This window comes from Aedes albopictus, chromosome 1 (genome assembly GCF_035046485.1).
Source record: "Aedes albopictus strain Foshan chromosome 1, AalbF5, whole genome shotgun sequence".
Classification (NCBI taxonomy): Eukaryota; Metazoa; Arthropoda; class Insecta; order Diptera; family Culicidae; genus Aedes; species Aedes albopictus.
In genome coordinates this window covers 76,720,233-76,748,045 of record NC_085136.1, presented here as the reverse complement: position 1 = coordinate 76,748,045, position 27,813 = coordinate 76,720,233, and the positions used below count along the sequence as shown (strand labels likewise).

Below are 27,813 nucleotides of genomic sequence, written 5' to 3'. Positions count from 1 at the left end.
GATATTCCAAGAGAAAATCCCGGAGGAATTCTCTGGAGCAATTCCTGCTGGAATCACTGAAGAAAGCTATGAAAAAATTCCTGGTGAAGTTCGTCGATACATCCTTGCAGAAGTATCTGTAAAAAATTCTGAAGGAATCGTAGGAGGAATTCTTTAAGCATTTCTTGGAACAAACTCTAAAAAAAACTATCTGAGCTTTGCAAGATGCCCATGGAAGATTCACGGTGGAGAAACATCTGGAGAAGTCCCTTGAGGAATTTCTAGAAGAATCCCTGGAGAAGTTCCTGAATAAATGCCTAAAGGAATTTCTGGAGAAAGAATTCGTAAAGAAATCCCAGGTATTTTACTCTTAGCATCTCGTTTGGTTGAATTGAATACTAGTGAAAATTCGTGTAGCAGTAGCGCATAACTGCACTCTATAGCAGCATATGTTCTACAAAGTCCTTCTTTCTTCCTACCGTAACCGGTTCCAGCATACAGGGGATAGACAAAATGATCGGGACAGGCAAAATTTTCACCTTTCAAAAAATTTTCAAGTAGCTGTAACTTTTTCAAAAGTGCATCAAATATTCTAAAATTTTTACTGTAAGTTGATCATTTAGTTGTGTATTAGTGGTCCAATTTTGGAAAAGACGGGCTATTCTGTACGAAGTTATAAAGATTCAAAGAAAAAGGAATATTTATCCGATAGCCAACTTTGAGCTGTTATATCTCCGGATTCAATGAACCGAATGAAATGAAATTTTGACCAATCATGACTTACATAATGAGGTATGAAAAACTTTTGACTTAACTTAAAATTCTTAACACGAAAGAAAATTATAACGGTTAGATTATTTTTCTAATAAAACACCAAATTATCTAAAACTTCAACATCGGTTCAAAATTCAAGATGCAAATTATAGTTCATTTAAATTTCCTCTAAATGACTTATATATAAATGTGTTTTGAAGGAAAGTAACAACATAGCCGACAATAAATTGAGAAAGTAATGGGATGCATATTCAAAATAGATCAATTTACTAAAAAATCCTAAAATAAATGAAATCGCTATAACTTTTCCTCTTGTTCAAAATTTTAAGTTAAGTCAAACGTTTTTGAGAGGTCATTATATAAGTTATGAATGGTCAAAAACTCATTGAAATCAGTTCATTGAATTCGGAGATATAACAGCTCAAAGTTGGCTATCGGATAATTTTACCTTTTTCAAGAATCTTTATAACTTCGTGGAGAATAGCCCGATCTTTTTCAAATTTGGACCACTGATACACAACTAGTTGATGAACTTACTGTAAAAATTTGAGAATATTCTATGCATTTTTCGAAAAGTTACAGCTAGTTGAACATTTTTTGAAAAGTAAAAATTTTGCCTGTCCCGATCATTTTGTCTATCCCCTGTATCTGCAAAAAATTTGGCATGCTGTTTTTGTATGCCATGTACAAACACCACAAAATTTAGTCATTCAACCAAGCTTATTTTTTGATAAAATTATATGATAAGATTGAAGTGGTTTTCTTGGAGAAATCCTTGGCGAAATTTCCTGGGGTTCTCGAGTAAAAATGGTTTGATCATTGTGGATAAAAACCCAAATTATTAGAATAGTTTATTTTTTAAATATTTTTTTCTGGAGCTCTTAATTATTGATAATCTTTGAGTTGGCTTGATTTAAAAAAATCTGGTAATTTTGCGGCCATCTATGTGCTCCATTCCAAAAAACTCTTGATAATCACGAAGGGGCCCCACATACCTATCAGCAGTTCTGCGAAGTGTTGAACTTTTGCTATTTAAAGAACTTTATTCAAGTGTTAGAAGAACTTTATAGTGTTAGAAACCTTTCTTGATTTGAGTGTAGAATTAGCATTTAAGTTAAAATACACGTTAATAAAAATTAAAAAAAAAAACTTTCTTGATTTGGAGGCCCCCTGAATTCGGGGGCCCGGTGCGGACCGCACCCATCGCACCCCCCTTGCTACGCCACTGCCAAGGGCGTAACCAGGGTGGGGCATTAGGGCGATTGCCTACTGCGTCAATAGTTTTTCGCTACAGTATTCTCCAAAGGATTCACCAAAATACCATTTTCTTGATTCCAACTGTCTGTACAATTTCATTTAACTTCTATCCGCTGAAAAAACTTCTCTCAATTTCCTAAACATTTCCTGAAGATCCATTGACATCAAATTCGTCTGCGACATGAACCAGTTTTCCGCCCTTCCTTTCAAATGCTTCAATACAATGAGCTTCATAATATCATCATCGATCTTGAAAATTACTTTCATTTGTTGAGCCATGTTCACAAAAAGTTCAACATTTTCTCTGCTGATTCCCAAATAGTCCGGCAATAGAAAAAATATTTCATTCAAATTGAAAGTCCGATTCGATCCTTCTCCGGAAAATGATTGAAATCTCTCATCACGTTCAGTTTGTGAAAAATGCTTTGAACCATCCTTCTCTTTCGCTCGACAATCGCACCTGCTAGTTGAAGATTCATCCAGTGATATTTGAACTCCAGAATTATTTCCTTCGGCTGGATTTTGCTGATTCGCAAAAGGAAGTCGACTTCCGAAATTTTCCGAACCGTTAGCTTCCGAATGCTCCTGGTTTCTCATGAACATCCTGGGTTTTGTTATCCCAATTCTGAACTAAAGTAACGACTTGTTTCCAGTTCAAGGGTTGTTTATTGAATGTCCGTCATTTTACAAATCATCTTACGTCTAGCCTATGTCGTCACCTACTATGATTATCTAATCTAACCTTATTTACCACAGACAGCAAGGGTGGGTTCGATGTGGCCCCTCTAGAGGACGAGAAGAATGCAGCGCGGGCAATAATGCTGCAGCATGTAACCTGGCAGAACGTAGAACGATACAAACAGAAGCGGACACAGCAAACTTGTCTCTTTCGGTAGAAAAAGCGCCACCTGGTAGAAACGGAGTACGAGGAAATGGAACTGCTGTGTCGTTCTTAAGAAACATGGTAGTTCTGTAAGAAGCTCAACACATCCCGCAAGAACGTCTCCCCAAAGCTTGCCATAGTTTATGGACACTCCCCAACGGCTTCGTGCCGCGAGTCGAAATTAAGGGGTAAGAATGGGAGCCTCTTGACGGACGGTGATTGAAAGGTGGAAGCAGCACTTCGATGAGCATCTGAATGGTGTTGAGAGCGAATACATGGAGGTGGAGGACCAAGGCAGCGGGAGAAACGACTATGTCAGTACAGTAGGGAGCACCAATGAGCGAAACACGGACCGAAATGTTGTCTGGTCGATATAACTTTTGACATAGTTATATCAAGATTCGAAGATATTCTTGGTATATCTAACAGCTTCAAATGGTTGATTTACAATGATTTGATGTTTGCACCAGGCATATTTTTCATTTGAATCAACGTCATTGAAGATCAACCATCCAATGCCTGAACCAAGCATATATGTCTGGCTGTTGCCGACTCAGCCACAAAGCGTTAATATATTTGTTCATCATGGCGGCGGCAGTTGTAAGAGATGAGTTCAATTCTGTCGAATTCTTTTGGATTCTGTGGGTATGTATATACCAAAGTTTTACTTCTATATTAAGTGTATTTTAATTATTTTGTTTTCAGCCAACAATAATGGTATATCATAGCTGCAAATTTATCGTGAAGATATACATTGGTTGACGAATTGTCTCGGAGTTTAATAACTATCTCAAGCCATTAAAGTTCTAATATCCGTAACATTTCGGGGTCTCCAGTTAGCTTAGTGGTTAAGGCTATGGATCGCCAATCCAGAGACGGCGTGTTCGATTCCCGTTCCGGTCGAAAAAATTTTCTCGACTCCCTGGGCATAGTGTATCATTGTACTTGCCTCACAATATACAAATTCATGCAATGGCAGGCAAAGAAAGCCCTTCAATTAATAACTGTGGAAGTGCTCAAAGAACACTAAGTTGAAGCGAGGCAGGCCAAGTCCCAGTGGGGACGTAGAGCCACAAAGAAGAAGAAGAAGAAGAAGAATCCGTAACATTTTCTAATCACTTTATTTACGCGTTTATCCTAAATCACAGAGAACAGACATCCAAGTCCAGTTCCAAAGTTGTGTAAGGAATTTAACGGTCATTTGAAATGGCAACACAAGTGGCAACTTCGTGGTGGCGCTGATGTCACAAAGTTCCCACGCTGTTGTCGGTGGTCAATATAAAACTTATCTAGATATGCGTACTCACCACTGACTGTGGCAATTTGCCGCATAGGTGACGCTAGTGTTATCAACGCTAAAAAAATTGAATCCTTACACAGCATTCGAGAAAATTTTCTATAGGCTTGGATGTCTGTTCTCTGTGCCTAAATATAAGGATTTTAATGATTTTAGAAATAATAAAAACATCATTTGAACGATTCTCAGTGTATGCTTTAACCAACCATCCGATATAGGTAAATCCAACGGAAGCTAACGATCCCTCCGCATCTGGTGGCAGGAATGAGAACCCTATGAAAAACGGGGTTCCTCCAAAATTTCACATGGCGCAGCATAGGCAAAGTGCACTTTTTTCACTTTTTATATCGAATTGCGCATCGTAGAGAAACAAACGAGCACTTTTAGAAAAGAAAATTTAATTCTCTTTCAGATGCGTTTAGATCCGGTAGGTACTTACGAACAATTTATGTGATTAATTTGAGGAGCTCTTGCTATGCCTCCGGCGGGCAATCTTCCGGATTTTTTGTTAGCTGACCAATCCGATGTCTGTCGGCGTGGGCACCGAGAATGATGATATTAGAAGTCATTGCCAATGGAAAATAGCAACTACCGGTGCAAAATATGAGTAAATTTTGGTGACAAAAAAGCTGATTTTTTATGTAAACAAACGATTTTCTCCTTATCTCACTCAGCGCCTCTACAATGGCGGACCATTCGGATTCACCTATAGTTAGTTGAACCCTCAAGTTGAGGGTTAAGTTAGGCATAAACATGCTTGACTCCACCATGAGAAAAAGTGAGCTGTCAAACAATCAACCATAAATATTGTTGATGTAAGCATAATATGGTTGAATGAACCATATTTCTTGCTTTAATCAAATCTTATTCTGTTTAATTCATGCTTCCATCATTCTTCGACCTATTATATTATGCGTGATACAATCTCAAAAAAGGATTATATAAAAGTCAGTGCACAAATATGCTTGTTTGGGACCGTAATATGATTGACATAACTTTATATTTTTCTCCGTGATACTGCATAAGGCAATCCATGAGACAGATGCGATCAGTTGATTTTTTTTGTTTACCATGTATTTTTGACATTCGATGATCGGGGTGACAGTTGAACACAAAGAAATTTGTAAAGCACCGACGACACTTGACGAAACTTTGTTAAGTTTACACTTTTGACTGTCACCCCATCGCAAAAGGATTGCCTTATTACGGGTGTCATCGCTGGCATTCCGATTGATATAACGGAGGAGGAAATACTTGAAGCAAACTTGAAGACATTCAGTCAAAAGTTCCAGTATGAGTGTCAAACGACTACATCGGTACGCTGATGGAAACAGGGTACTGAGTCTGCGAGTGAGTGTAACCTTTCGATCAAAGGAGCTAGCTGTGGGATAGATGTTATGATATTCGTTAGTAGCATTTTAGTAATAAAAATAATATTGGTTAGAACTATCACCAAAATCTGAAGATTCCACAATTTATGAATTATACTGTTTTCATTAGCTTGCCTTGTTTTTGGAAGCGTACTGCTCAGCTAGTTATTGAATTTGTGTAGACATTTTCAGTGGAAGCAATCAACTGTCACTCTCTTGAAAGAAAAGTAAGAGAGGAGCGAGACAGGTGTGTAAAGCTGGCGCGAAGCTAGCGCCAGGCTACTGCTGCAGCGGTCTCAGAAACGAAATTGAAGTCAGTTAGTCGGACATTGCTGAGAGCAACGGATGTGTTGCTAATCTTTCGGTTGAAAACGCTTATCGTTTTCAACCAGTTACATGGATGTGATAGCGTGATGGTGTTCTGTTGCCCAACAAGAGTATCCGTTTGCATAAGGACTGTTCAATTTATAAAACGGACAACTTGCTTGTGCGATATCTTTTTTATTTTTCAATGAAATCATTATCATTTTTTTGCATAACTTTCTATAGCTATTCTCAAATGTAGGAAAAATATAACATTAAGCAAAATGTTTTCTATTGTGTAACTGAAGCGGTTTTCGTAAAACATCAATAATACCCATTTCTCAAAATTCGACATAAATTTCCACATACTAAACATGCAAATTTTCATGAAGTTTTTAATGTATTGGAATCTTATACTATTCTACTAAAAGTAAAGCTCAATAGTTGGTTAGTAATAATGCACCAGGCAGCCTTTAGCTTGATATAGTGAGTTGCCTTGTTTACAAAGAAATTTGAAAAAAATATTGATTTAAGTCCTGTGATGCAATAGCACAACGAATTCGGCTAAAAATTTGTCCAGAGTAGTATAATATTGCTTTTTGAATAATGCAGAAGAAAAAAATACTTTAATTGCAATCTTCATCAAAAATTAAATCCATAAAGATAGTCATAGTAAAAAATTGCATAATTTTTGCTCCTTTGATGCAGATTTTCGACTCTAGCGAATATTGTTATTATTTATTTTCAACAAAGTTGGTCCTATGTTATTGTACACCTTATTTAATAACAATCGCATGTAAATTTTTATTTCCAACATCATTGTTATGTAAAATTTTCATTAGGTTGCATTGTTATTTGGAAGAACCTTCAAAGAATGAAACTGTTTTGATTACTGTGCCTGTAATGGCACACAGTAACCAAACCAGCGGTGCTATTAAGAAGCAGTTTTCTGCATTTGAAACCACATTATTCCTCTTTCTACTAGATGCATACAAAATTGTTTATTGGATAATTTCATGCCCTCTTTGCTATACAATTGAATTTTAATCAAAAAAAAAACGAATCTCACTTGAGACTTTAATATTTCAACAACTAATATTACAAATGAGTTTAAACTTTGCCACAATGTTTATTACTCATGCTGCTGCAGCATGGCACATACTTTTCTGATATTAAAAACGATATACCATATGTGAAAAGTAATTTTATATATATGTTCAATTTTCAGCAATCGTAAAATTCACCTTATTTAAAACCTGGCCTATTTTTTATGACACAAAAATATTTTTATTAGATTCAAAAATCATTACTATAATGAAGGGTGATGTACTGAACAACGAAGCAAGGGTGGTTAAATTTGAACAACGCGTCTTCTTTTTATAGCCTTGTAAAGTTGTCCGTTTTATAAATTAAACAGTCCTTAGAAGCTGATTTTCTGTTCAAACTGCCTATGCTATGGACACAAGACAGACAACTGCAGGGGGAGACAAAGGTGCAGTAACTGCGGCAAAACTCACGAAAATGAAGAAGAGTTCATCAACTGCAAAGAACAGCAAAATGCACTTACTGTAAGTCACAAGAACACCTATCTGGCGTGACGTCACGCGACGAAACAAGGCGTCAAAATGCATTCAGGTCTCATGTCCAAGCAAAACCGCACTCAGATGGAAGCTCGCAGGTTGATACGGGCAAAGATTTCAAACTACTATGAACCGTTGAGCAGAATGAAAGAGTTTCCGTCGATACGTAACACTTTGCTTACACTGTTGCGAGGAACAATGCGCCGAAACAGCAGCGGTCAAGATCAAATGATGATAAGAAGCTAGCAGTAGTGAATGCGGCACAACAGAAAGTGGCGAATGAACGGGACGAGAAGAGTGGAGCAAGTCAAATCAAACGACTAAGAAACGGAGGTGAAAGCGGAATGCAGAAGCAGCATAAACAAATAGTGGAGCAATGCCATTTGCTATTGGCACCAGGCATAGAGCTCAATAACCCACACAAAACCAGCGAGAGTGAAAAATGGAATCAAGTCATGCAGAAGGAAAGAGAGGCGGCAAAAAATGAAGCGACAAAGCAGGTGAACAGCATACTCAAGAAGTTCTACACGGACTTTATTGTTCATGAAGATAGTGATAGTGAAATGATGGAAAGGTTCAAGAAGTGGTCGAAAGAACATCTAGACATAGAGTCTAGACATAGAGTCAGTTAAAGAGTAGAAAAGGTAAGATGGGAAGAAATGGAGAGAAGCGCAGAAGAATGAAGAAGAGAAAAAGAGTAGTGAAAAAAAGCGAGAAGAAAAGTGATTAAGAGGAAAAGAGAAGAAAAGTGATAAAAAGGAAGAAAAGAAAAGTGGCAAAGAAGAAGTGAGAAGAAAAGAAGGGAAGAAAAGAGAGAATAACTAGAAGAAGAGGAGAGAAGAGAAGAATAGGAGGAGAAAAGACGATCTGAGAAGAAACAATGGCTAAATGCGCGAAAATCCTACGGTGTAATGTACAGTGTGTGTTCAAAAATAAAGATGAAATCTCCAGAGTTCTTCAGCAAGGAAATTATGTAGCAGCGATTTCATCAGAAACATGGACGGCGTTGGATATGGAAGACAGGAATACGACTACGACATACCAAAATACCACCGGATATTGCAGTCAAGAGAGGACGGCTACGGTGGTGTTGCCATCTATTTCCTAAACGATTTGAGATATCAGCCAATACAATTACCGACCCTCAGCAAACACACTCAAGCAGTGGCAATAAGAGTGCTGAGGCTGAATAGTACAATAGTATCGGTATATTTCAGTGCGTCCCTAGCTGGAAGCCAGTTCGACAACAGAGATTAAGACAACAGAGCTGAATAGCGAGATTTTTCAATGTGTTGTACAAAAAACAACAGCGCGATCGCTCGAGGGTTAAATCAGAAAAACTCTAAGAAATCATGACTGAGAAAGGCATCCCCTTGGAGCTGTATAGTTGGGCCACAGAATTCCCAAGGAACAGACGAATAAACATGAGGGTAAATGGAAAGGTCATAACCCGACAGGTTAGTGATGGCCTTCCACAGGGGGACATAATGTCACCCACCTTATTCAACGTCTACACTAGCAAACTGCACGAAATCAGAGAAGAAGGCGTAATTCTTGTGCAATACGCCGACGATTTCAGTATCGTCATCAAAGGAAAAACAGCCGATCCAGCATCGACAGGAATATTTGTGAAAAAAGAAAATCGGGTTAAAAGTACTGTTTCTTTTAATTCCACTAAGAATTTGCATCTTTTGACAGATACGTACTTCGACCTCCACTGTTAGGTCGTTTTCAGTGTCTCGTACTTGACTCCACTCACTAGGAGTACTCGTACAGTTACAGTTGAGTTCGAAATACGTATCTGTCAAAGGATGCAAATTCTTAGTGGAATTAAAAGGAACAGTACTTAACCCGATTTTCTTTTACACTAACATGCCCAGGCTCATCATCATCAGGAATATTTGATTTCCAAGACAACGTCATTATTAAGCAACCGAAACGCCTGAATCAAATAGAAGATTTAGATTTAGACCGACTGTCTTACATGGAAAGCATCTAGGTATCTAAAGCACAGAGATACACGGACCGCAGCTGAACGTTGAAATTGGGACGAACTTGCATGGGATGACCGCCTGGAGTCGATGGGAGTAATCTCTCCTGTCGATTTCTCGGAGTGGGCTGCTCCGACCGTTGCCACCCGTAAGGCCAATGGACGTGTTCGCATCTGTGCGAACTATTCGACTGACTGATGCGTTGGAAGCGAATAACTATCCTCTGCCGAAGCCGGAGATTTTCCAGTTGGCCGGATGTCGCGGGTTCAGCATCATCAACTTGTCTGAGGCCTACCTTTAGGTCGAGGTGGACGACGATTCGAAGAAGCTGATGATCATCAACACGCACAAGGGGATGTTCCAGGAGAGGACGGTTGCTGGAGTCACTCCAAAAGACATGCCTCAAGGCATGTGTAAAGTATGTTTTTCCATGAACTACGATAGTCTAGTGCCCAGAACTACAGCTTGAAGCTGCGGTGTCCGGCCATTTGGCCGAATGCCGTTTGGCCGAATCGTGATGAAAAGAACTCAGAAGAAGTTTTTGACGTTCTAACTGCCAATATGATCATCAGAAATATTTCCTTCTTTTAATCATAGGCTATTCTTTCTAGTTTTGATATTCAGGGATTAGTTGGTGTTGAAACTGCCTTAATTTTATCAAAGATTTTTCCTTCTTTCACTCATAGGCTGTTCTTTCAAGTTATACTGAAGCTGCGAACAATGGCATGGTCACTAAAGTTCATCATTAATTTTTCGGCTAAACGGCATTCGGCCAAATGACGACCCTTTCGGTCAAATGGCATTCGGCCAAATGGCATTCGGCCGAATGGCGTTCGCTTAAATGACCCTGGACCGAAGCTGCAATCGAGGTATTGCTTCCTCAATGGAGCCACCATAGTTTGCGCTATAACGAGTACACATTCTGGTAGTCCACCAGCGATCAAAGTTCAAAAATACGCAATTGTGCTGTACGTACACTCACTGGCATCCACAAGTTGAAGTATAGTACTGATGCGGAGATATAGTGAGGACATCCGGTTCCCTGTGATGGGGGAAACCAGACGGACACCTGATACAGTTTCGTCCGTAGTTTGATCTCATATGGAACCGTCAAAGTAAAGTATTGTCCAATGGAGGACATGTTGGTTGACGTTCTGATGAAGTCTCCAGCTCAGATCAAGATCCGGAAGACAAGAGAGAAAATAAGCCTGCATGACATCCTCTTTGAGAAGGAGCGTCGAAGTAGGCACATAGGCAAACGAGGAAATTAAAAGGTGGAAACAGCCATTCGATGGATACTTTGAGTAGCATGGAACGACCAGTACAGCGGTGAACATCTACCAATGGAGAGGATTGACAGAAAGGACGCCCATCTACAAGTGCTTAAACGACCTTACGCCCACAATGCTTTCACAACTACAACAGCGCATTCACCGCAACCACTCCCAGCCTTAGTTAAGTTTTTATAATTTAATTTATTTCCTTCAGGTTTCTTTATATCAGTTTTGAATTAGGTTCTGGTTGTTTGTTTCATCTCTTATTCTTCACCTTTTTCCTCTCATTAATCGATTAGGTTCTGTTCTGCTGGTTTTACACACTTCTCTTTCGTTCGCTCTTTCTTTCGCTCACTCTCCGTGATCGGGTAGCGGCTGCCTTCTGACTTCTTCTACCGAACAACGAGCTCGATCCATCAGTTTTCACATTCACAAACATTTCTGTACACATTCGCTCATCCGCTTTTAACGTTTCTTTTTTCTCTGGAATTTTACCAACCGAATCCAGCTTCCCATTATAGTGTTGTTGAATAATAACTTGTCGCGTGCGCTCTCTCTCTTTCTCGCTTTCTCATTTTCATCTGTCTGGTACGTGCGAGCGGGTGAGGTGATGTACTATTTATAGCAATTACTACGTGACTTTCCGCTCTTTCTCCCGCACGTCTCGCGTTTCCTTTTCCCTTTTCCGCCACCATTTGCTTCTCACCACACTTCTTTTGTGTTTTGATCGATTCTCATCTCCTTTTCTGACTACTTTTCTGTGTATGCTCTGCTCGCTTGTTCGTTATCTGTTTGTTTTTTCCTTTGTTTAGTACGAAAATATATACGTTTAATAATCCTTTTGTGTGTGTTTGTGTAATTGTTTTTTTTTGTTTTGTTTAATGTCTGTTCCATTTGCTAAGTAAATATGATCCTTTTATAGTGTTTTTTTTTCATTTGCTCTTAAATAGGATTTTTCTGTTTAGTTAGCTTCTCTTTCATGCTTCTTAAAGATGTTTTGCGTAGTTTGTAAGTAGTTCTGCATAAAAGTGTACACAAGTTTTCTTTTTTTGTTTTCCACTAAATAGTCAATGATGTTCGATTTTTTTCTTTTTTAAATAGAGTAGTGAGTTGTTGTTCTTACGGAATCGTAGTGAAAAGTTTTTGTTCTTCCTATTCTGTTCGTAGTTTGTAACACATTAGTTTTCGTTTCGCAGTGTGATGTTATTACTTGTTGTTGTTGCTGTTTTTGCTAATTTTGGGATATCGTTTGGGTACACGGTTTTTTGTGTGTTGTTGTCAAAAGTTTTACGGGAGAGCGGAGTGGCGCGCAGGCGCGTGAAACTGTCGTTCTGCAACAGGGATGCTTGCATTGAATTTTGTTAATCCCTTGATTATAATATTCTTTTTGTAGCACATAAAGCATGCTGATTTTCCAGTTTCGTTAAACTATTTCGACACTTTAAACATTAGTTTATTTTTGTTTGTTTTCAGTTGTTTAATTAATATGCTTCAACTAACAATCACGTGGTTCTGTTTAGTTACGATTTTATGTGTTTTTTTGTTTTCACTAAAATGTTTTCAATTTTTCCTGCGCCTACTGCGTAACAGCGATTACTAGACTATTCCGTTATCGCCGTAGCCTACTTTACCGACTGAGTACCTGACGATGTGTGTGTGTGTTCTTGTTTTCTTTTCTCGATTCCAACAGACAGACAGGAGGTGGATTCTACAGTTCTAATGGATGTGTGACTGACTCTCTGTATATGCAATGCTTGCTTTGATTTAAGAAATAATATACACATTTTCAAAACATCGAGTGAAAAATTCATTCCTACCGTTTCGTTCTTCGTACCGATTGCCCGCACATGGTAAGCCGTGGTCAAGTTTGACGTTTGGAGTCGATAACGATTCTTGTAGTAGTCTAACATAACACATTATTAATCGAGTGAATGTCTGATTACTTTTAGTGGTTCTAGGTCGTGTTCTTGATTCATTCGACCAGTTGAGTTCTTCTTATGAGAAACAAAGTTTATGAGTTCTTTTTAGTGAACCACTGAGCATTCAATAGACGAGTGCATCGATGACCTCGAATGACACTAGAGCGGGGCCATTCCCAATCAGAATTGTTCAATTCTGATTGGAAATCGTTCACTTCTGATTGGAAACGGCCCCGCTCTAGTGTCAAAATTCTCGGACCGTGATGAATTCAGTTCATCGGTGGATAAGTCCATGGTCTGATCCACCGATGAACTGAATTCACTCAGTCCAATTTTGACACTAGAGCGGGGACGTTTCCAATCAGAATTGGATGATTCTGATTGAGAACAGCCCCGCTCTAGTGACAAAATTCTTGGACCGAGTGAATTCAGTTCATCGATGGATAAGTCCATTAGAAAGTCATTATTTCTGTAAGTATAAATAATGTCAAAAAGAGCTGCCAAAAACTCCCGAAGAAGACCACGGCTCATCCATGTTCGCACCTTTTAATCTAGCACTTCAAAATATCATTCCTTCCCTTGCAGATGTCCGAACCTAACATTGCTCTTAACCTCAATACTAATCGTAGTAGATTACCATTGTTTTGTATGCTTTAGAATATATGTATAAATAATCATAAAGAAACTGAGTCTGTTAATTTAAAATCCTATATATAAAACATAGTTCGGTGGGCCGGCACCGGCAGCTCCTCCCACGATAGGATCCTAACATTCCTACCCTGCCCTGATCAGGGCCAAACCGGTACCGAACCACCCTCGAAGCATTATTTGTCCTAAATTACAGTAAATTGTTACATTGGTTTACAGTTACACAGAGATACATAATCGTATTTGTTTCCTTTCCACTTGTTATATAACATTCTCTCGCTCATCTGTCATTCAGGTGACGCGTTTCTGCCGGGTCACCACACGGAAAAATAAAAAATAATTTAGATACTCTTTTTCTTTTGTAAAGTAACCTTGACTCTTCCTTACTCTCTGGTCCTAATTTCCGACTGTCACTAATGTGAGAATGTGAAAACTAAACTAACTTTGCAACTTAAAATTGGCGTTAAAAAACTCTTACAAAACGATGTAAACAAAGAAAAACAAAATAATATTTTTCGACAACGACGAAAGCAAATTCCTCCGGTCCTCTCACTCACACACACACTTGCAACCTCTATCATCGCAACCGAATAACAAAAACCATCATGGATACTCACACGCACACAGCCAAACCGTACGTACACACCCGAACGGCTGCGCCTACTACGCGAACTAGACGTTTCGCGACGCGACGCGACGCGTCACGACAAAAAGAAAACCGCCCAACAGCAGAGCAGATACATCAGGGCTGCCCTTCTCCCGATTACTGTATTACGCAGCAGGCGCACTTTTTCTTCTTCTTCTCGTCGATGACGACGTGGGTCGCCGACTGGGGTCCCGCTATCACCTGGTTGCTGACCGGGGTCGTTGTGGACGTCGTTTGGGACGGCACAGCCGTCGCTTGACTTCCGCCGTTCTTGTGAGGCGAGCCGTCCGCCGTCGCCGCCGCTCCACCTTTTTGAGGAGATTTCGTTCCGTTTGGTTGGCTCTGGAGTTGCGCCGCCTGAAAGAGAACACACACGGAAAAAGTTTAGAGGGTCATTTTTAGAAGAGAGAGAATTGTGAAGGAGAGTGGCTTACATCGAGCTTTGTCGCAACGCCGTCCACCACTGTGCTGCCACCGTTTTCCGCCGGGTGACTGCTGTCCTTTGGTGCACTACCGTTCAGTAGGTTCTGATCGCCGGTCGGTGTGATTGGTTTGCCACCTGGAAGAAGACAGAGGAGAGGAAACATATAGTAATCGTTGAGCAACTCGATAAGCTGATTGGGTACACCAGCTGGCGAAACCACATCAGCATGGACCTCACGCAAGCCAAGGTCTGCTGAAACTCCACAAGTCGGTGGCACTGGCCAAAGAAGGAGTACTACCTTCCGGACGAGGAACGGATTGCGGTCGATGCGTGCAAAGAGGAGAGGTCCATCCAAACGGACAGCATCTTCTTTGTTTCAGCTATGGCGGACGAAATCACGCAGCTCGCCGGATCTGTAGGGGAGAGGGCACACCAACCCATGGCTCGAGCTGCACGGCCGAAACAGTAGGATTGAGTCCCTTGGTCATCGGTGGGGACTTTAACGCGTGGGCGGTCGAGTGGAGCAGTCGCTCAACGAACGAGAGAGGTTGGGCTCTACTCGAGGCTATGGCGGAATTAAACGTCGAGGTTGTGAATGTAGGCAGAACAAGCACCTATAGCTGGGACGGTGCGGAGTCTATCATTGATGTGACCTTCTGGAGCCCGGGTCTTAACCCTAGCTCAGACTGAAGAGTTGACAACGGGTACACGCATAGTGATCACCTGGCGATTCGATACAGTATCGGTGATGGCGATTCGATACAGAACATGGTGGTAGACGGCAGCAGTCGAGGATAACCGACACTCACCGAGGATGGCTTACCTCGCGTTCCGATAAGCCGGCATTTGTGGAGAGACTGCTGATGGAGCAGAACACCGGCTATCTGTCTAGCGACGGTCTAGTCGGAACCCTGAGACGAGCGTTAGAACCCTGAGAACCCTGAGACCGCAATGCCGAGACGATCCATACCTAGGAATGGACGCAAACCAGTATACTGGTGATGCCAGGAAATCGCAGAGCTCCGCGCATCCTGCCATAGGGCAAAGTGAAGGATACAAAGAGCTCGAACCGATGAGTTGAGAGCTGAGCAAGAGGAGGCATACAGGGTGGCAAAATTGGCACTGAACAAAGAGATTAAGGCGCGTAAGCGGGCATGATTCGTTAATCTCTGTCAGACGGCCAACACAATCCCCTAAGGAGATGCCTACAGGGTAGTCATGTGCAAAACGAAGGGTACATCTGCATTACTGGAACGCTCTCCCGAGATGCTGAAGAGGATAGTGGAAACGTTGTTCCCGCACCACGAGGTAAGACCACTTCAGTCTGAGCGAAATTCCCCTAGTGACAAATGACGAGCTAACCGCAAATACGAAATCACTTAAGTTGAACCCGGATGGCATTCCAACGGTGGCTATCAAAGTGGCCATCGAGACTAGCCCTGACATGGTCAGACTGGCTATGCAGAGGTGCCTGGATAGAGGCGAGTTTCCGGATAGGTGGATAAGGCAAAAATTGATTCTATTGTCCAAACACAGGAAGCCACCGGATGACCCGTCTGTATATAGACTATTCTGCCTATTAGACGCGACCGGGAAAGTCCTAGAGCGGATCATTCTGTCGAGGTTATTGGACTACTCCGAGAGGACGGACAACGCGGCCAGTTTAGCTTTCGCAAGGGTTGATCAACAGTGGATGCCATTAGTTCAGTGACCGGAATGACCGAAGTTGCGGTCCAGAAAAAGAGGAGAGGCATACGGTACTGTGCGATCGTCAAACAAGACGTTAGAAACGCCTTCAATAGTGTTAGCTGGGCCGCCATAGACAGCGCCATACTTCGCTTAGGAGTCCCGGCTAGCCTACGGCGAATTCTGGAAAGCTACTTCCAGAACATGGTGCTGAATTACGACACTGAGGAGGGCGAAAAAACAGTACAATGTCACCGCGGGGGTGCCACAAGGATCAATCTTGAGCCCGGACGGCGTATTGGAGGCTAGCACTACCACCGGGAGTGAAGTTGGTTGACTTTGCTGACGACATTACCCTGGTGGTATACGGTGAGTCGGTTGAAGAGGTAGAGCTGACGGCAGCGCATGCGATCGACATGGTGGAGGGCTGGATGAGGCAACTGACACTCGCACACCACAAGACGGAGGTGGTGGTGGTGAACAACCGCAAGTCTGCACAACAGGCAGTGATCACCACGGGCAGTGATGGCTGACGTTTGACAGTGAGAGTGCGCAAGTACGCCCCCTCTCTATGAAGTAATCCCTAACGGGCGTACCGCGGAGGCAAGGTCAGGTAGTGGCAGAATGAGGTTTTTCTAAGGTGTTGCCAACCAACAGATTTCCTCATTCTATAAAAAAGGCATGTTTCAAGTGCTTCGAGCAAAGACACAAAATGCCTTATTTACACTTCGTTCGCTGTGCAGTCGTGCGACAGGCCCAAATGCCAGGCACACGTGGAGGGTAAAACAGCCGAAGATAGAACAGCTCACTCAGCTGAGCCTGAACAACAGTTGGTGAAGCGGTCACTTGACAGTAGACTGGATGTGGATGTTGCGAATGTAGGCGAAAAAAAAATACAATAGGAATGGTACCGAGTTCATCATCGATGTAACCTTTTGGAGTTCAAGCTTAAACTCTAACTAAGACGGAAGAGTCGACGATGGTTACACACATAGTGACCTAGCGATTCGATACAGAGTTAATACAGAGGAAGACGGCCACAGCCAAGGGTCATCGATTACCATCGGGGATGCAGTGTATTGGTAGTGCCCAGAAATTGCACGACTCCGCACATCGTGCCTAAGAGCTAAGAAGAGGTTGTGAAGTGAGGCCTACAGGGCGGTTAAACTTGCATGGAATAAAGAAATTAAGGCACGCAAGCGGACGTGCTTCGATAATCTCTGACAGGCAGCCAACACGACCCATGTCTACAGGGTAATCATGGCCAAAACATTGCCAATACACCGGAACGCTTCCAATTCCAGAGCGATAGTAGTCATTACGGCGGCCATCGAAGATGTACTTGAACAGAGGCTATTGCTGCTCTACTGCTCCACGGGAAGCCACTTGGCGACCAGTCGGTGTACAGACCATTTAGTCTTCTGGACAACACCGGGAAGCTGTTGGAGCGGATCATTCCGTCGAGACTGATGGTTTATACCGAGAGACCAAATGACTCTGGGCTTTCGGATAACCAGTGTGGCTTCCGGAAGGATCGATCGATGGTGGACGTTGTTGGGTCACTGACCAAAATGCCTGCGGTTACGCTCAAGAAAAAAGGCGAAGAGGAATCCGCTATTGTACGAACGCATTCGGCCGCCATCGAGAGCGCCATACACCACCGAGGAGTACTGGATAGCCAAATAAACTTAAGATTTCCATAAGATCTATCTTAAAAAACGGCTCTTAAATTATTCATATTGATTAGAATGAATTTCATAAGGTCGCTTCATGACGCAAAATCGTCCCAGAGCTTGGCTTTTATATAGATTTAGCAACATGATATTCTCAAGCGTCGGTAGCCGTGGGGATTAAACACAAGCTTTGTGATCCCGACGACCATGGATCGAATCCAGTCTGCATCATTTTAAGATTTTTTTTTGCTTTTTTCATAAGACTCGGTGTATCTTATGAAATTTGTCATAACAAGCATGAACAATTTTCATAATGACATCCATAAGAATACCAAAAATTCATAAGGTATTTTGATGAATTTCGTTAGTTTTTTACCCTTCTTACACCCATAAGAAGGGTATAAATACCGCTTGGAAAACCGACTTTCGATCCGAGGCCCGCAGGGCCGAGTCACATATACCAATCAACTCAGCTCGACGAATTGAGCAAATGTCTGTATGTGCGTGTGTGTGTATGTGTGTGTGTATGTGTGTGTGTATGTGTGTGTGTATGTATGTTACAAAAAAATGTCACTCACGGTTCTCAGCCGTCTGTTGACCGATTTGAGTTCTCTTGGAAGCAAATGAAAGCTACTACATCCTAGTAGAACGCTATTGAATTTTATTTTGATTGGACGTTCGGTTACCGAGATATCTTTCAAAGAGTGCTAGGGAGTAGTACAACTTAATTATTTTAGATATTTTTGACAAAGTGTATCACCATAAATTTCTCAGCCGTCTATCAACCGATTTAGGTTCTTAAGGCCCCAAACGAAAGCTACTACATCCTAGTAGAACGCTATTGATTTTTTTTTTGATTGGACGTTCGGTTACCGAGATATCTTTCAAAGAGTGCTAGGGAGTAGTACAACTTAATTATTTTAGATATTTTTGACAAAGTGTATCACCATAAATTTCTCAGCCGTCTATCAACCGAATCGGGTTCTTAAGGCTCGAAACGAAAGCTACTGCACCCTAGAAGAACGCTTTTGAATTTCATTCCGATTGGACATTTTGTAACCGAGATATCTTTCGGGGAGTACTTTGGAGTAATACAACTTAACTTTTTAAGAGGTCTTTGACAAAATGCTTCATAATAAATGAATCAGCCGTGTGTCAATCGATTTGAGTTCTCTCAGCATCAAATGAAAGCTACAGCATCCAAGTAGTATGCTATTAAATTTTATGCCGTTTGGACATTTTGTTTCCGAGATATCTTTCCACGAGTACTAAGGAGTAATGAAATTTACGCTTTTGAGAGATTTTTGATAAAATGTATCATAATACATTTCTCAGCCGTTTGTCAACAGATTTTTTATGATCATATTTGGTTACACAAGTTAGTTATACATAAAAATGCAATTGCATCAAATACATAAAAGCTACTATCTCTTTGTAATATTTGAGCTTAATAAACAGTAGCAAAAATATCACGGAATGTATGTAGGAAAAGCCTTTTTACCCTTCTTACACCCATAAGGGTATAAATATCGCTCGAAAAACCGACTTTCGATCCGAGGCCCGGAGGGCCGAGTCTCATATACCAATGAACTCAGCTCGACGAACTGAGCAAATGTCTGTATGTGTGTGTGTGTGTGTATGTGTGTATGTGTGTATGTGTGTGTGTGTGTGTATGTGCGTTACAAAAAAAAGTCACGCACGTTTCTCAGCCGTCTGTCAACCGATTTGAGTTCTCTTGGAAGCAAATGAAAGCTACTACATCCTAGTAGAACGCTATTGATTTTTTTTCGATTGGACGTTTGGTTACCGAGATATCTCTCGAAGAGTACTTATGAGTCATACATCTAAACTTTTTAAGATTTTTGACCAAGTGTATCATAATAAATATTTCGGCCGTTTGTCAATCGATTTGGGTTCTCTTGGCACCAAATGAAAGCTACAGCATCCTAGTAGATCGCCCAGAAATTTTATTTCGATTGGACATTTGGTTACCGAGATATCTTTCGAAGAGTACTTTGAAATAATATAGGTTAGCTTATTGAGAGATTTTTGACATTTCGCATATTGATGGATATCTCAGCCGTCTGTCAACCGATTTGAGTTCTCTTGGCAGCAAATGAAAGCTACAACATCGTAGTAGAACGCTCTGAAATTTTATTTCGATTGGAAATTTGGTTACCGAGATATCTTTCGAAGAGTACTTAGGAGTTATTCAACTAAACTTTTTGAGATTTTTGACCAAGTGTATCATAATAAATATCTCAACCGTCTGTCAACCGATTTCGGTTCTCCTGGCACCAAATGCAAGCTATAACATCCTAGTAGAACCCTATACAATTTTATTAGGAGTGGACATTTGGTTTTCGAGATATCTTTCAAAGAGTACTTGGGAGTAATACAGGTTAACCTTTTGAGAGATTTTCGACCAAGTGTATCATAATAAATATCTCAGCCGTTTGTCAACCGATTTGGGTTCTCTTAGCACCAAATGAAAGCTACAGTATCCTTGTAAAAGGCTCTGAAATTTTATTTGGATTGAACATTTGGTTACTGACATATCTTTCGAAGAGTATTTCAATAAATTCCTTTTTTACCCTTCTTACACCCATAAGAAGGGTATAAATACCGCTTGGAAAACCGACTTTCGATCCGAGGCCCGCAGGGCCGAGTCACATATACCAATCAACTCAGCTCGACGAATTGAGCAAATGTCTGTATGTGCGTGTGTGTGTATGTGTGTGTGTATGTGTGTGTGTATGTATGTTACAAAAAAATGTCACTCACGGTTCTCAGCCGTCTGTTGACCGATTTGAGTTCTCTTGGAAGCAAATGAAAGCTACTACATCCTAGTAGAACGCTATTGAATTTTATTTTGATTGGACGTTCGGTTACCGAGATATCTTTCAAAGAGTGCTAGGGAGTAGTACAACTTAATTATTTTAGATATTTTTGACAAAGTGTATCACCATAAATTTCTCAGCCGTCTATCAACCGATTGTGTGTGTGTATGTGCGTTACAAAAAAAAGTCACGCACGTTTCTCAGCCGTCTGTCAACCGATTTGAGTTCTCTTGGAAGCAAATGAAAGCTACTACATCCTAGTAGAACGCTATTGATTTTTTTTCGATTGGACGTTTGGTTACCGAGATATCTCTCGAAGAGTACTTATGAGTCATACATCTAAACTTTTTAAGATTTTTGACCAAATGTATCATAATAAATATTTCGGCCGTTTGTCAATCGATTTGGGTTCTCTTGGCACCAAATGAAAGCTACAGCATCCTAGTAGATCGCCCAGAAATTTTATTTCGATTGGACATTTGGTTACCGAGATATCTTTCGAAGAGTACTTTGAAATAATATAGGTTAGCTTATTGAGAGATTTTTGACATTTCACATATTGATGGATATCTCAGCCGTCTGTCAACCGATTTGAGTTCTCTTGGCAGCAAATGAAAGCTACAACATCGTAGTAGAACGCTCTGAAATTTTATTTCGATTGGACATTTGGTTACCGAGATATCTTTCGAAGAGTACTTAGGAGTTATTCAACTAAACTTTTTGAGATTTTTGACCAAGTGTATCATAATAAATATCTCAACCGTCTGTCAACCGATTTCGGTTCTCCTGGCACCAAATGCAAGCTATAACATCCTAGTAGAACCCTATACAATTTTATTAGGAGTGGACATTTGGTTTTCGAGATATCTTTCAAAGAGTACTTGGGAGTAATACAGGTTAACCTTTTGAGAGATTTTCGACCAAGTGTATCATAATAAATATCTCAGCCGTTTGTCAACCGATTTGGGTTCTCTTAGCACCAAATGAAAGCTACAGTATCCTTGTAAAAGGCTCTGAAATTTTATTTGGATTGGACATTTGGTTACTGACATATCTTTCGAAGAGTATTTCAATAAATTCCTTTTTACCCTTCTTACACCCATAAGAAGGGTATAAATACCGCTTGGAAAACCGACTTTCGATCCGAGGCCCGCAGGGCCGAGTCACATATACCAATCAACTCAGCTCGACGAATTGAGCAAATGTCTGTATGTGCGTGTGTGTGTATGTGTGTGTGTATGTGTGTGTGTATGTATGTTACAAAAAAATGTCACTCACGGTTCTCAGCCGTCTGTTGACCGATTTGAGTTCTCTTGGAAGCAAATGAAAGCTACTACATCCTAGTAGAACGCTATTGAATTTTATTTTGATTGGACGTTCGGTTACCGAGATATTTTTCAAAGAGTGCTAGGGAGTAGTACAACTTAATTATTTTAGATATTTTTGACAAAGTGTATCACCATAAATTTCTCAGCCGTCTATCAACCGATTTAGGTTCTTAAGGCCCCAAACGAAAGCTACTACATCCTAGTAGAACGCTATTGAATTTTTTTTTTGATTGGACGTTCGGTTACCGAGATATCTTTCAAAGAGTGCTAGGGAGTAGTACAACTTAATTATTTTAGATATTTTTGACAAAGTGTATCACCATAAATTTCTCAGCCGTCTATCAACCGAATCGGGTTCTTAAGGCTCGAAACGAAAGCTACTGCACCCTAGAAGAACGCTTTTGAATTTCATTCCGATTGGACATTTTGTAACCGAGATATCTTTCGGGGAGTACTTTGGAGTAATACAACTTAACTTTTTAAGAGGTCTTTGACAAAATGCTTCATAATAAATGAATCAGCCGTGTGTCAATCGATTTGAGTTCTCTCAGCATCAAATGAAAGCTACAGCATCCAAGTAGTATGCTATTAAATTTTATGCCGTTTGGACATTTTGTTTCCGAGATATCTTTCCACGAGTACTAAGGAGTAATGAAATTTACGCTTTTGAGAGATTTTTGATAAAATGTATCATAATACATTTCTCAGCCGTTTGTCAACAGATTTTTTATGATCATATTTGGTTACACAAGTTAGTTATACATAAAAATGCAATTGCATCAAATACATAAAAGCTACTATCTCTTTGTAATATTTGAGCTTAATAAACAGTAGCAAAAATATCACGGAATGTATGTAGGAAAAGCTTTTTTACCCTTCTTACACCCATAAGGGTATAAATATCGCTCGAAAAACCGACTTTCGATCCGAGGCCCGGAGGGCCGAGTCTCATATACCAATGAACTCAGCTCGACGAACTGAGCAAATGTCTGTATGTGTGTGTGTGTGTATGTGTGTATGTGTGTATGTGTGTGTGTGTATGTGCGTTACAAAAAAAAGTCACGCACGTTTCTCAGCCGTCTGTCAACCGATTTGAGTTCTCTTGGAAGCAAATGAAAGCTACTACATCCTAGTAGAACGCTATTGATTTTTTTTCGATTGGACGTTTGGTTACCGAGATATCTCTCGAAGAGTACTTATGAGTCATACATCTAAACTTTTTAAGATTTTTGACCAAGTGTATCATAATAAATATTTCGGCCGTTTGTCAATCGATTTGGGTTCTCTTGGCACCAAATGAAAGCTACAGCATCCTAGTAGATCGCCCAGAAATTTTATTTCGATTGGACATTTGGTTACCGAGATATCTTTCGAAGAGTACTTTGAAATAATATAGGTTAGCTTATTGAGAGATTTTTGACATTTCGCATATTGATGGATATCTCAGCCGTCTGTCAACCGATTTGAGTTCTCTTGGCAGCAAATGAAAGCTACAACATCGTAGTAGAACGCTCTGAAATTTTATTTCGATTGGAAATTTGGTTACCGAGATATCTTTCGAAGAGTACTTAGGAGTTATTCAACTAAACTTTTTGAGATTTTTGACCAAGTGTATCATAATAAATATCTCAACCGTCTGTCAACCGATTTCGGTTCTCCTGGCACCAAATGCAAGCTATAACATCCTAGTAGAACCCTGTACAATTTTATTAGGAGTGGACATTTGGTTTTCGAGATATCTTTCAAAGAGTACTTGGGAGTAATACAGGTTAACCTTTTGAGAGATTTTCGACCAAGTGTATCATAATAAATATCTCAGCCGTTTGTCAACCGATTTGGGTTCTCTTAGCACCAAATGAAAGCTACAGTATCCTTGTAAAAGGCTCTGAAATTTTATTTGGATTGAACATTTGGTTACTGACATATCTTTCGAAGAGTATTTCAATAAATTCCTTTTTACCCTTCTTACACCCATAAGAAGGGTATAAATATCGCTCGAAAAACCAACTTTCGATCCGAGGCCCGGAGGGCCGAGTCTCATATACCAATGAACTCAGCTCGACGAACTGAGCAAATGTCTGTATGTGTGTGTGTGTGTATGTGTGTATGTGTGTGTGTGTGTATGTGCGTTACAAAAAAAAGTCACGCACGTTTCTCAGCCGTCTGTCAACCGATTTGAGTTCTCTTGGAAGCAAATGAAAGCTACTACATCCTAGTAGAATGCTATTGAATTTTTTTTCGATTAGACGTTTGGTTACCGAGATATCTCTCGAAGAGTACTTATGAGTCATACTTCTAAAATTTTTAAGATTTTTGACCAAGTGTATCATAATAAATATTTCGACCGTTTGTCAATCGATTTGGGTTCTCTTGGCACCAAATGAAAGCTACAGCATCCTAGTAGATCGCCCAGAAATTTTATTTCGATTGGACATTTGGTTACAGAGATATTGTTTGGGCCACTCACCCCTGCACACACCAGTGGATTTACAATTGCTGCCCAACCAAAATCTCTAGCCAGAACGCATTACGTAACTTATATACTGGACGGTGGTGCTGACGATGGACGAACAATAGTGCCTGCCACCGCAACCATGCTGCCTACCTACTATCGTCGAGTCTACGAGCGCGACTATCAACAACATCCACTGGACGATGGTCGGCTCGTGGCTACTGTGAGAGTACATCTCCGTAGCTGACCGTTGATCTACATAATGACGTCACTGATATTGCTCACCAGAGAACGGAGGATGGTTGGCTTGAGCTAGTGAGCAATATCAGAGACAGTATAATTCAATCCTACAATCAGAGCAGTCGTTTTGCTTTCTAATTTTCGTAGTCAAGTTATCGTAGAATATAAGTCAAGTGAATTTGATTCAGGTGTTTAAATCACTTTGGAAAGAAACCTCACTTCGTCGCGGTAGATCGGACCGGTGATAAGGTCAATCAGGGGAATCTCGAGTGTTACTATTCCTGAGAAATCGCGCGTGATCGGTGGTGCATTGCTTGGAGCTGAGAATTGCCGCCTTTCGGGTCCAGTCATATCTTTGCTGTCGCTGTCTAGAGCCCAGGCGAGTGCTGGTAGAAAGTCGCCAACCGAAGGTGGGTACAGGATACGACATATGGTCCTTCGAGCCGGATTACGGTGAACCGTACTGGACTGGACGCGGATCGAAGCGTGTAGGCAATCCGCCATTAGAGTCACCAAGGCGCCAAGCTATTGCCCATTGTGGAGCTACGAATAGGATTACGCCATACTGTTCGTCCAAGAACAAGAAGTGTCGCTTTGGACAAAGGAAGAATAGGCTTTGTCCATACCAACGCCAAGCCGTGGATTCAACGCTCTCCTGAGGAATTCCTGTACTAAGGAATAGGGATCAACACTACCAGCTTCGGATTGGGAGACTTCACTAAGTCTGTACGACCTGCTGTTGTTCTAGGTAATTATTAGATACTTAGTGTATGTCTCGTCGAAGCTAGGTATTTCTTCACCACTAACACCGCTTTTCATTCACTACTACACTGTGTATCAACGCTACGGAGCCACGCTGGGCCAGAGTCAACGTCCGATCTGATCATATTGGATCTAGCACGAGGAAAGCTGCTACCAATCACCCAGGATACGGATTTGGCATCGGTGGTGCCAGTATTGAACTCTCGTAGGCTGTTCACTACCGTCGACGACGAAAGATCGGAATCGAGCAAGGAGGCTGCGACGTTGGAAGTTGTCCAGGTTAGTGAACACATAGTGTGTGTCTGCCGAAGCGCGGGCGTCGGATATTCCACATTTTAAATAAAACTTATCCTCCTCGGCTTACATTCCTACAAACCCTTCACCGAATTATTGATCGATTATTGAGATCAACTTGCTCAAGGATTTGAACGTTTGGTTTTGGATACGTTCTGCTGCTTTTTTGCTACGGGCATTGGTGCATTGTTGCTTTCTCTGGGATTGAATTCAATTTGGCTACTTAATTTTTATCGATTTGGTCATTTTGATAAATTGCTGCTCCTGTGACGCTGTTCACTTGGTCAGGTGAGTTGAACAGTATATGTGCAGCCGAAGTGAAGACTTTTGGATACTACCGCCTTGCTTTTCTCCTCTACTATCATCAACCCATCTGTGAGACTTCAAGTGATCGACGTTGATTGACCAGGCAGTTGTTGACGGATACGGCAGGCTGCGTTAGGAATCCATTAACGCCTTCTAAGGTCAGTTAAGCACAGTGTATGTCCTAGCGAAGCTAGGCATTTTACGCAGATTACTACACCATTATTTCTCATCCGTTCAACATCGACTGCTTCGAGGATCATCATGTCGAGGAGTCAAGCATCGTACAAGGTGCTGGTGGCAAAGTTTAATGACGTCATACTCTCATTCAATGATATCTGGAAGTTCGTCGAGAAGTTTCCGGCGGATGCTACCGCCAGCCAGATTACTGTCCGTTTGGACAGGCTCGACGATTTGTGGGAACGGTTCTCGGAATATCTCATCGAGATCAAAACTCACGATAACCACGATGATGAGGAGAACCCTTACGTAGCTGAGAGACAGATGTTTAGTGATCGCTACTACGAAGCGAAGGCGTTCCTGTTGGAAAAGGTTAAGTTGAAAAAGGAACCAGAGGACCTGAACCAGTCTGTGAGGGGTCTAAACACGTCTGGTCTTGGGAACCTTGATCATGTAAGGTTGCCTCAGATCAAGCTTCAAACCTTCAGTGGGAACATAGAGGAATGGCTCAGTTTTCGCGATCTGTACTCTTCTCTCATCCATTCCAAGGCAGATCTTCCCGATGTAGAGAAATTCTACTACCTCAAGGGATGTCTCCAGGGCGAACCGAAGAGTTTAATTGATTCTCTCCAAATCACTGGGGCGAATTACAAAATTGCTTGGGATCTACTCCAAAAGCGATACGACAACAGCAAGCACTTGAAGAAACTCCAAGTTCAAGCTCTTTTCAAGCTTCCCAGCTTGACGAAGGAATCTTCAACGGATCTGCATACACTCGTGGAAGACTTTGAAAAAATAGTGCAGACTTTGGATCAAATTATCCAACCCGGAGACTACAAGGATTTATTGCTGGTCAACCTCCTTTCCGCGCGATTGGACCCTGTGACGCGCAGGGGATGGGAGGAGTTCTCTTCTGCGAAGCAACAGGACACGGTAAAGGAACTGACTGAATTCCTTCAACGTCGCATCCGCATGCTGGAATCACTTCCGGCGAAGTCAGTGGATACGAGGAGCGGCTCCCAATCTCAGCAATATGTGAGGACCAAGGCATCTTCAGTGAAAACCAGTTTTAGTTCCGTACAAACACCGGGAGGACGTTGCGCCGCTTGCAGTGCCAACCACCCATTATTCCAATGCAGTGATTTCCAGCGGATGCCGCTACCTGAGAGGGAAGCAGTCCTGAGAAATCAATCTCTCTGCAGGAACTGATTCAAACCCGGACATCACGCGAAGGAATGCCAGTCTAAATTTTCCTGCAGGCATTGCAAAGGTCGACACCACTCACTTGTATGTTTCCGACCGGACAAGGATAGCTCTGCTCGGTCATCGATGGCTTCGAAATCTCCGAAATCTCCGAAACCTACTTCGCCGAGGGAAGTACAAGACACCACTACTACGAGATCCAATGCTCCGGTCAATTCCAGCACGTCTACTTCGTTAGTCTCGAATATGGCGGCTAGTGACACGGTAACGGCTCTTGGATCGGTCCATAGTGCGCGGGTTTTGCTGGCAACAGCCATCGTGATCGTCGAAGACAATAGTGGACATCGTTATCCGGCACGAGCTCTCTTGGATTCGGGCTCGGAAAGTAATTTCGTAACGGAGAGATTGAGTCAGCGATTGAAGACAACACGTAGCAAGGTAGACATCAAGATCCATGGGATTGGTCAAGCGGTGACCAACGTCAAGCAGCGAATTGAAGCTACCATT

General features: G+C 41.4%; 1 protein-coding gene across 1 annotated transcript in view; it reads right to left on the bottom strand.

The window, feature by feature from the left end:
- Positions 1-10,889: 10,889 nt before the first annotated feature.
- The window catches only part of LOC134285018 (uncharacterized), a 79,024-nt gene continuing 62,100 nt past the window's right edge, over positions 10,890-27,813 (bottom strand). The window contains exons 4-5 of the mRNA XM_062844877.1: positions 14,356-14,480; positions 10,890-14,278 (exon numbers count right to left, since the gene is read on the bottom strand). Of these exons, the coding sequence (XP_062700861.1) occupies positions 14,039-14,278; positions 14,356-14,480 (365 nt within the window). The 3' untranslated portion in view covers positions 10,890-14,038. The remainder of the gene's footprint in view (positions 14,279-14,355; positions 14,481-27,813) is intronic.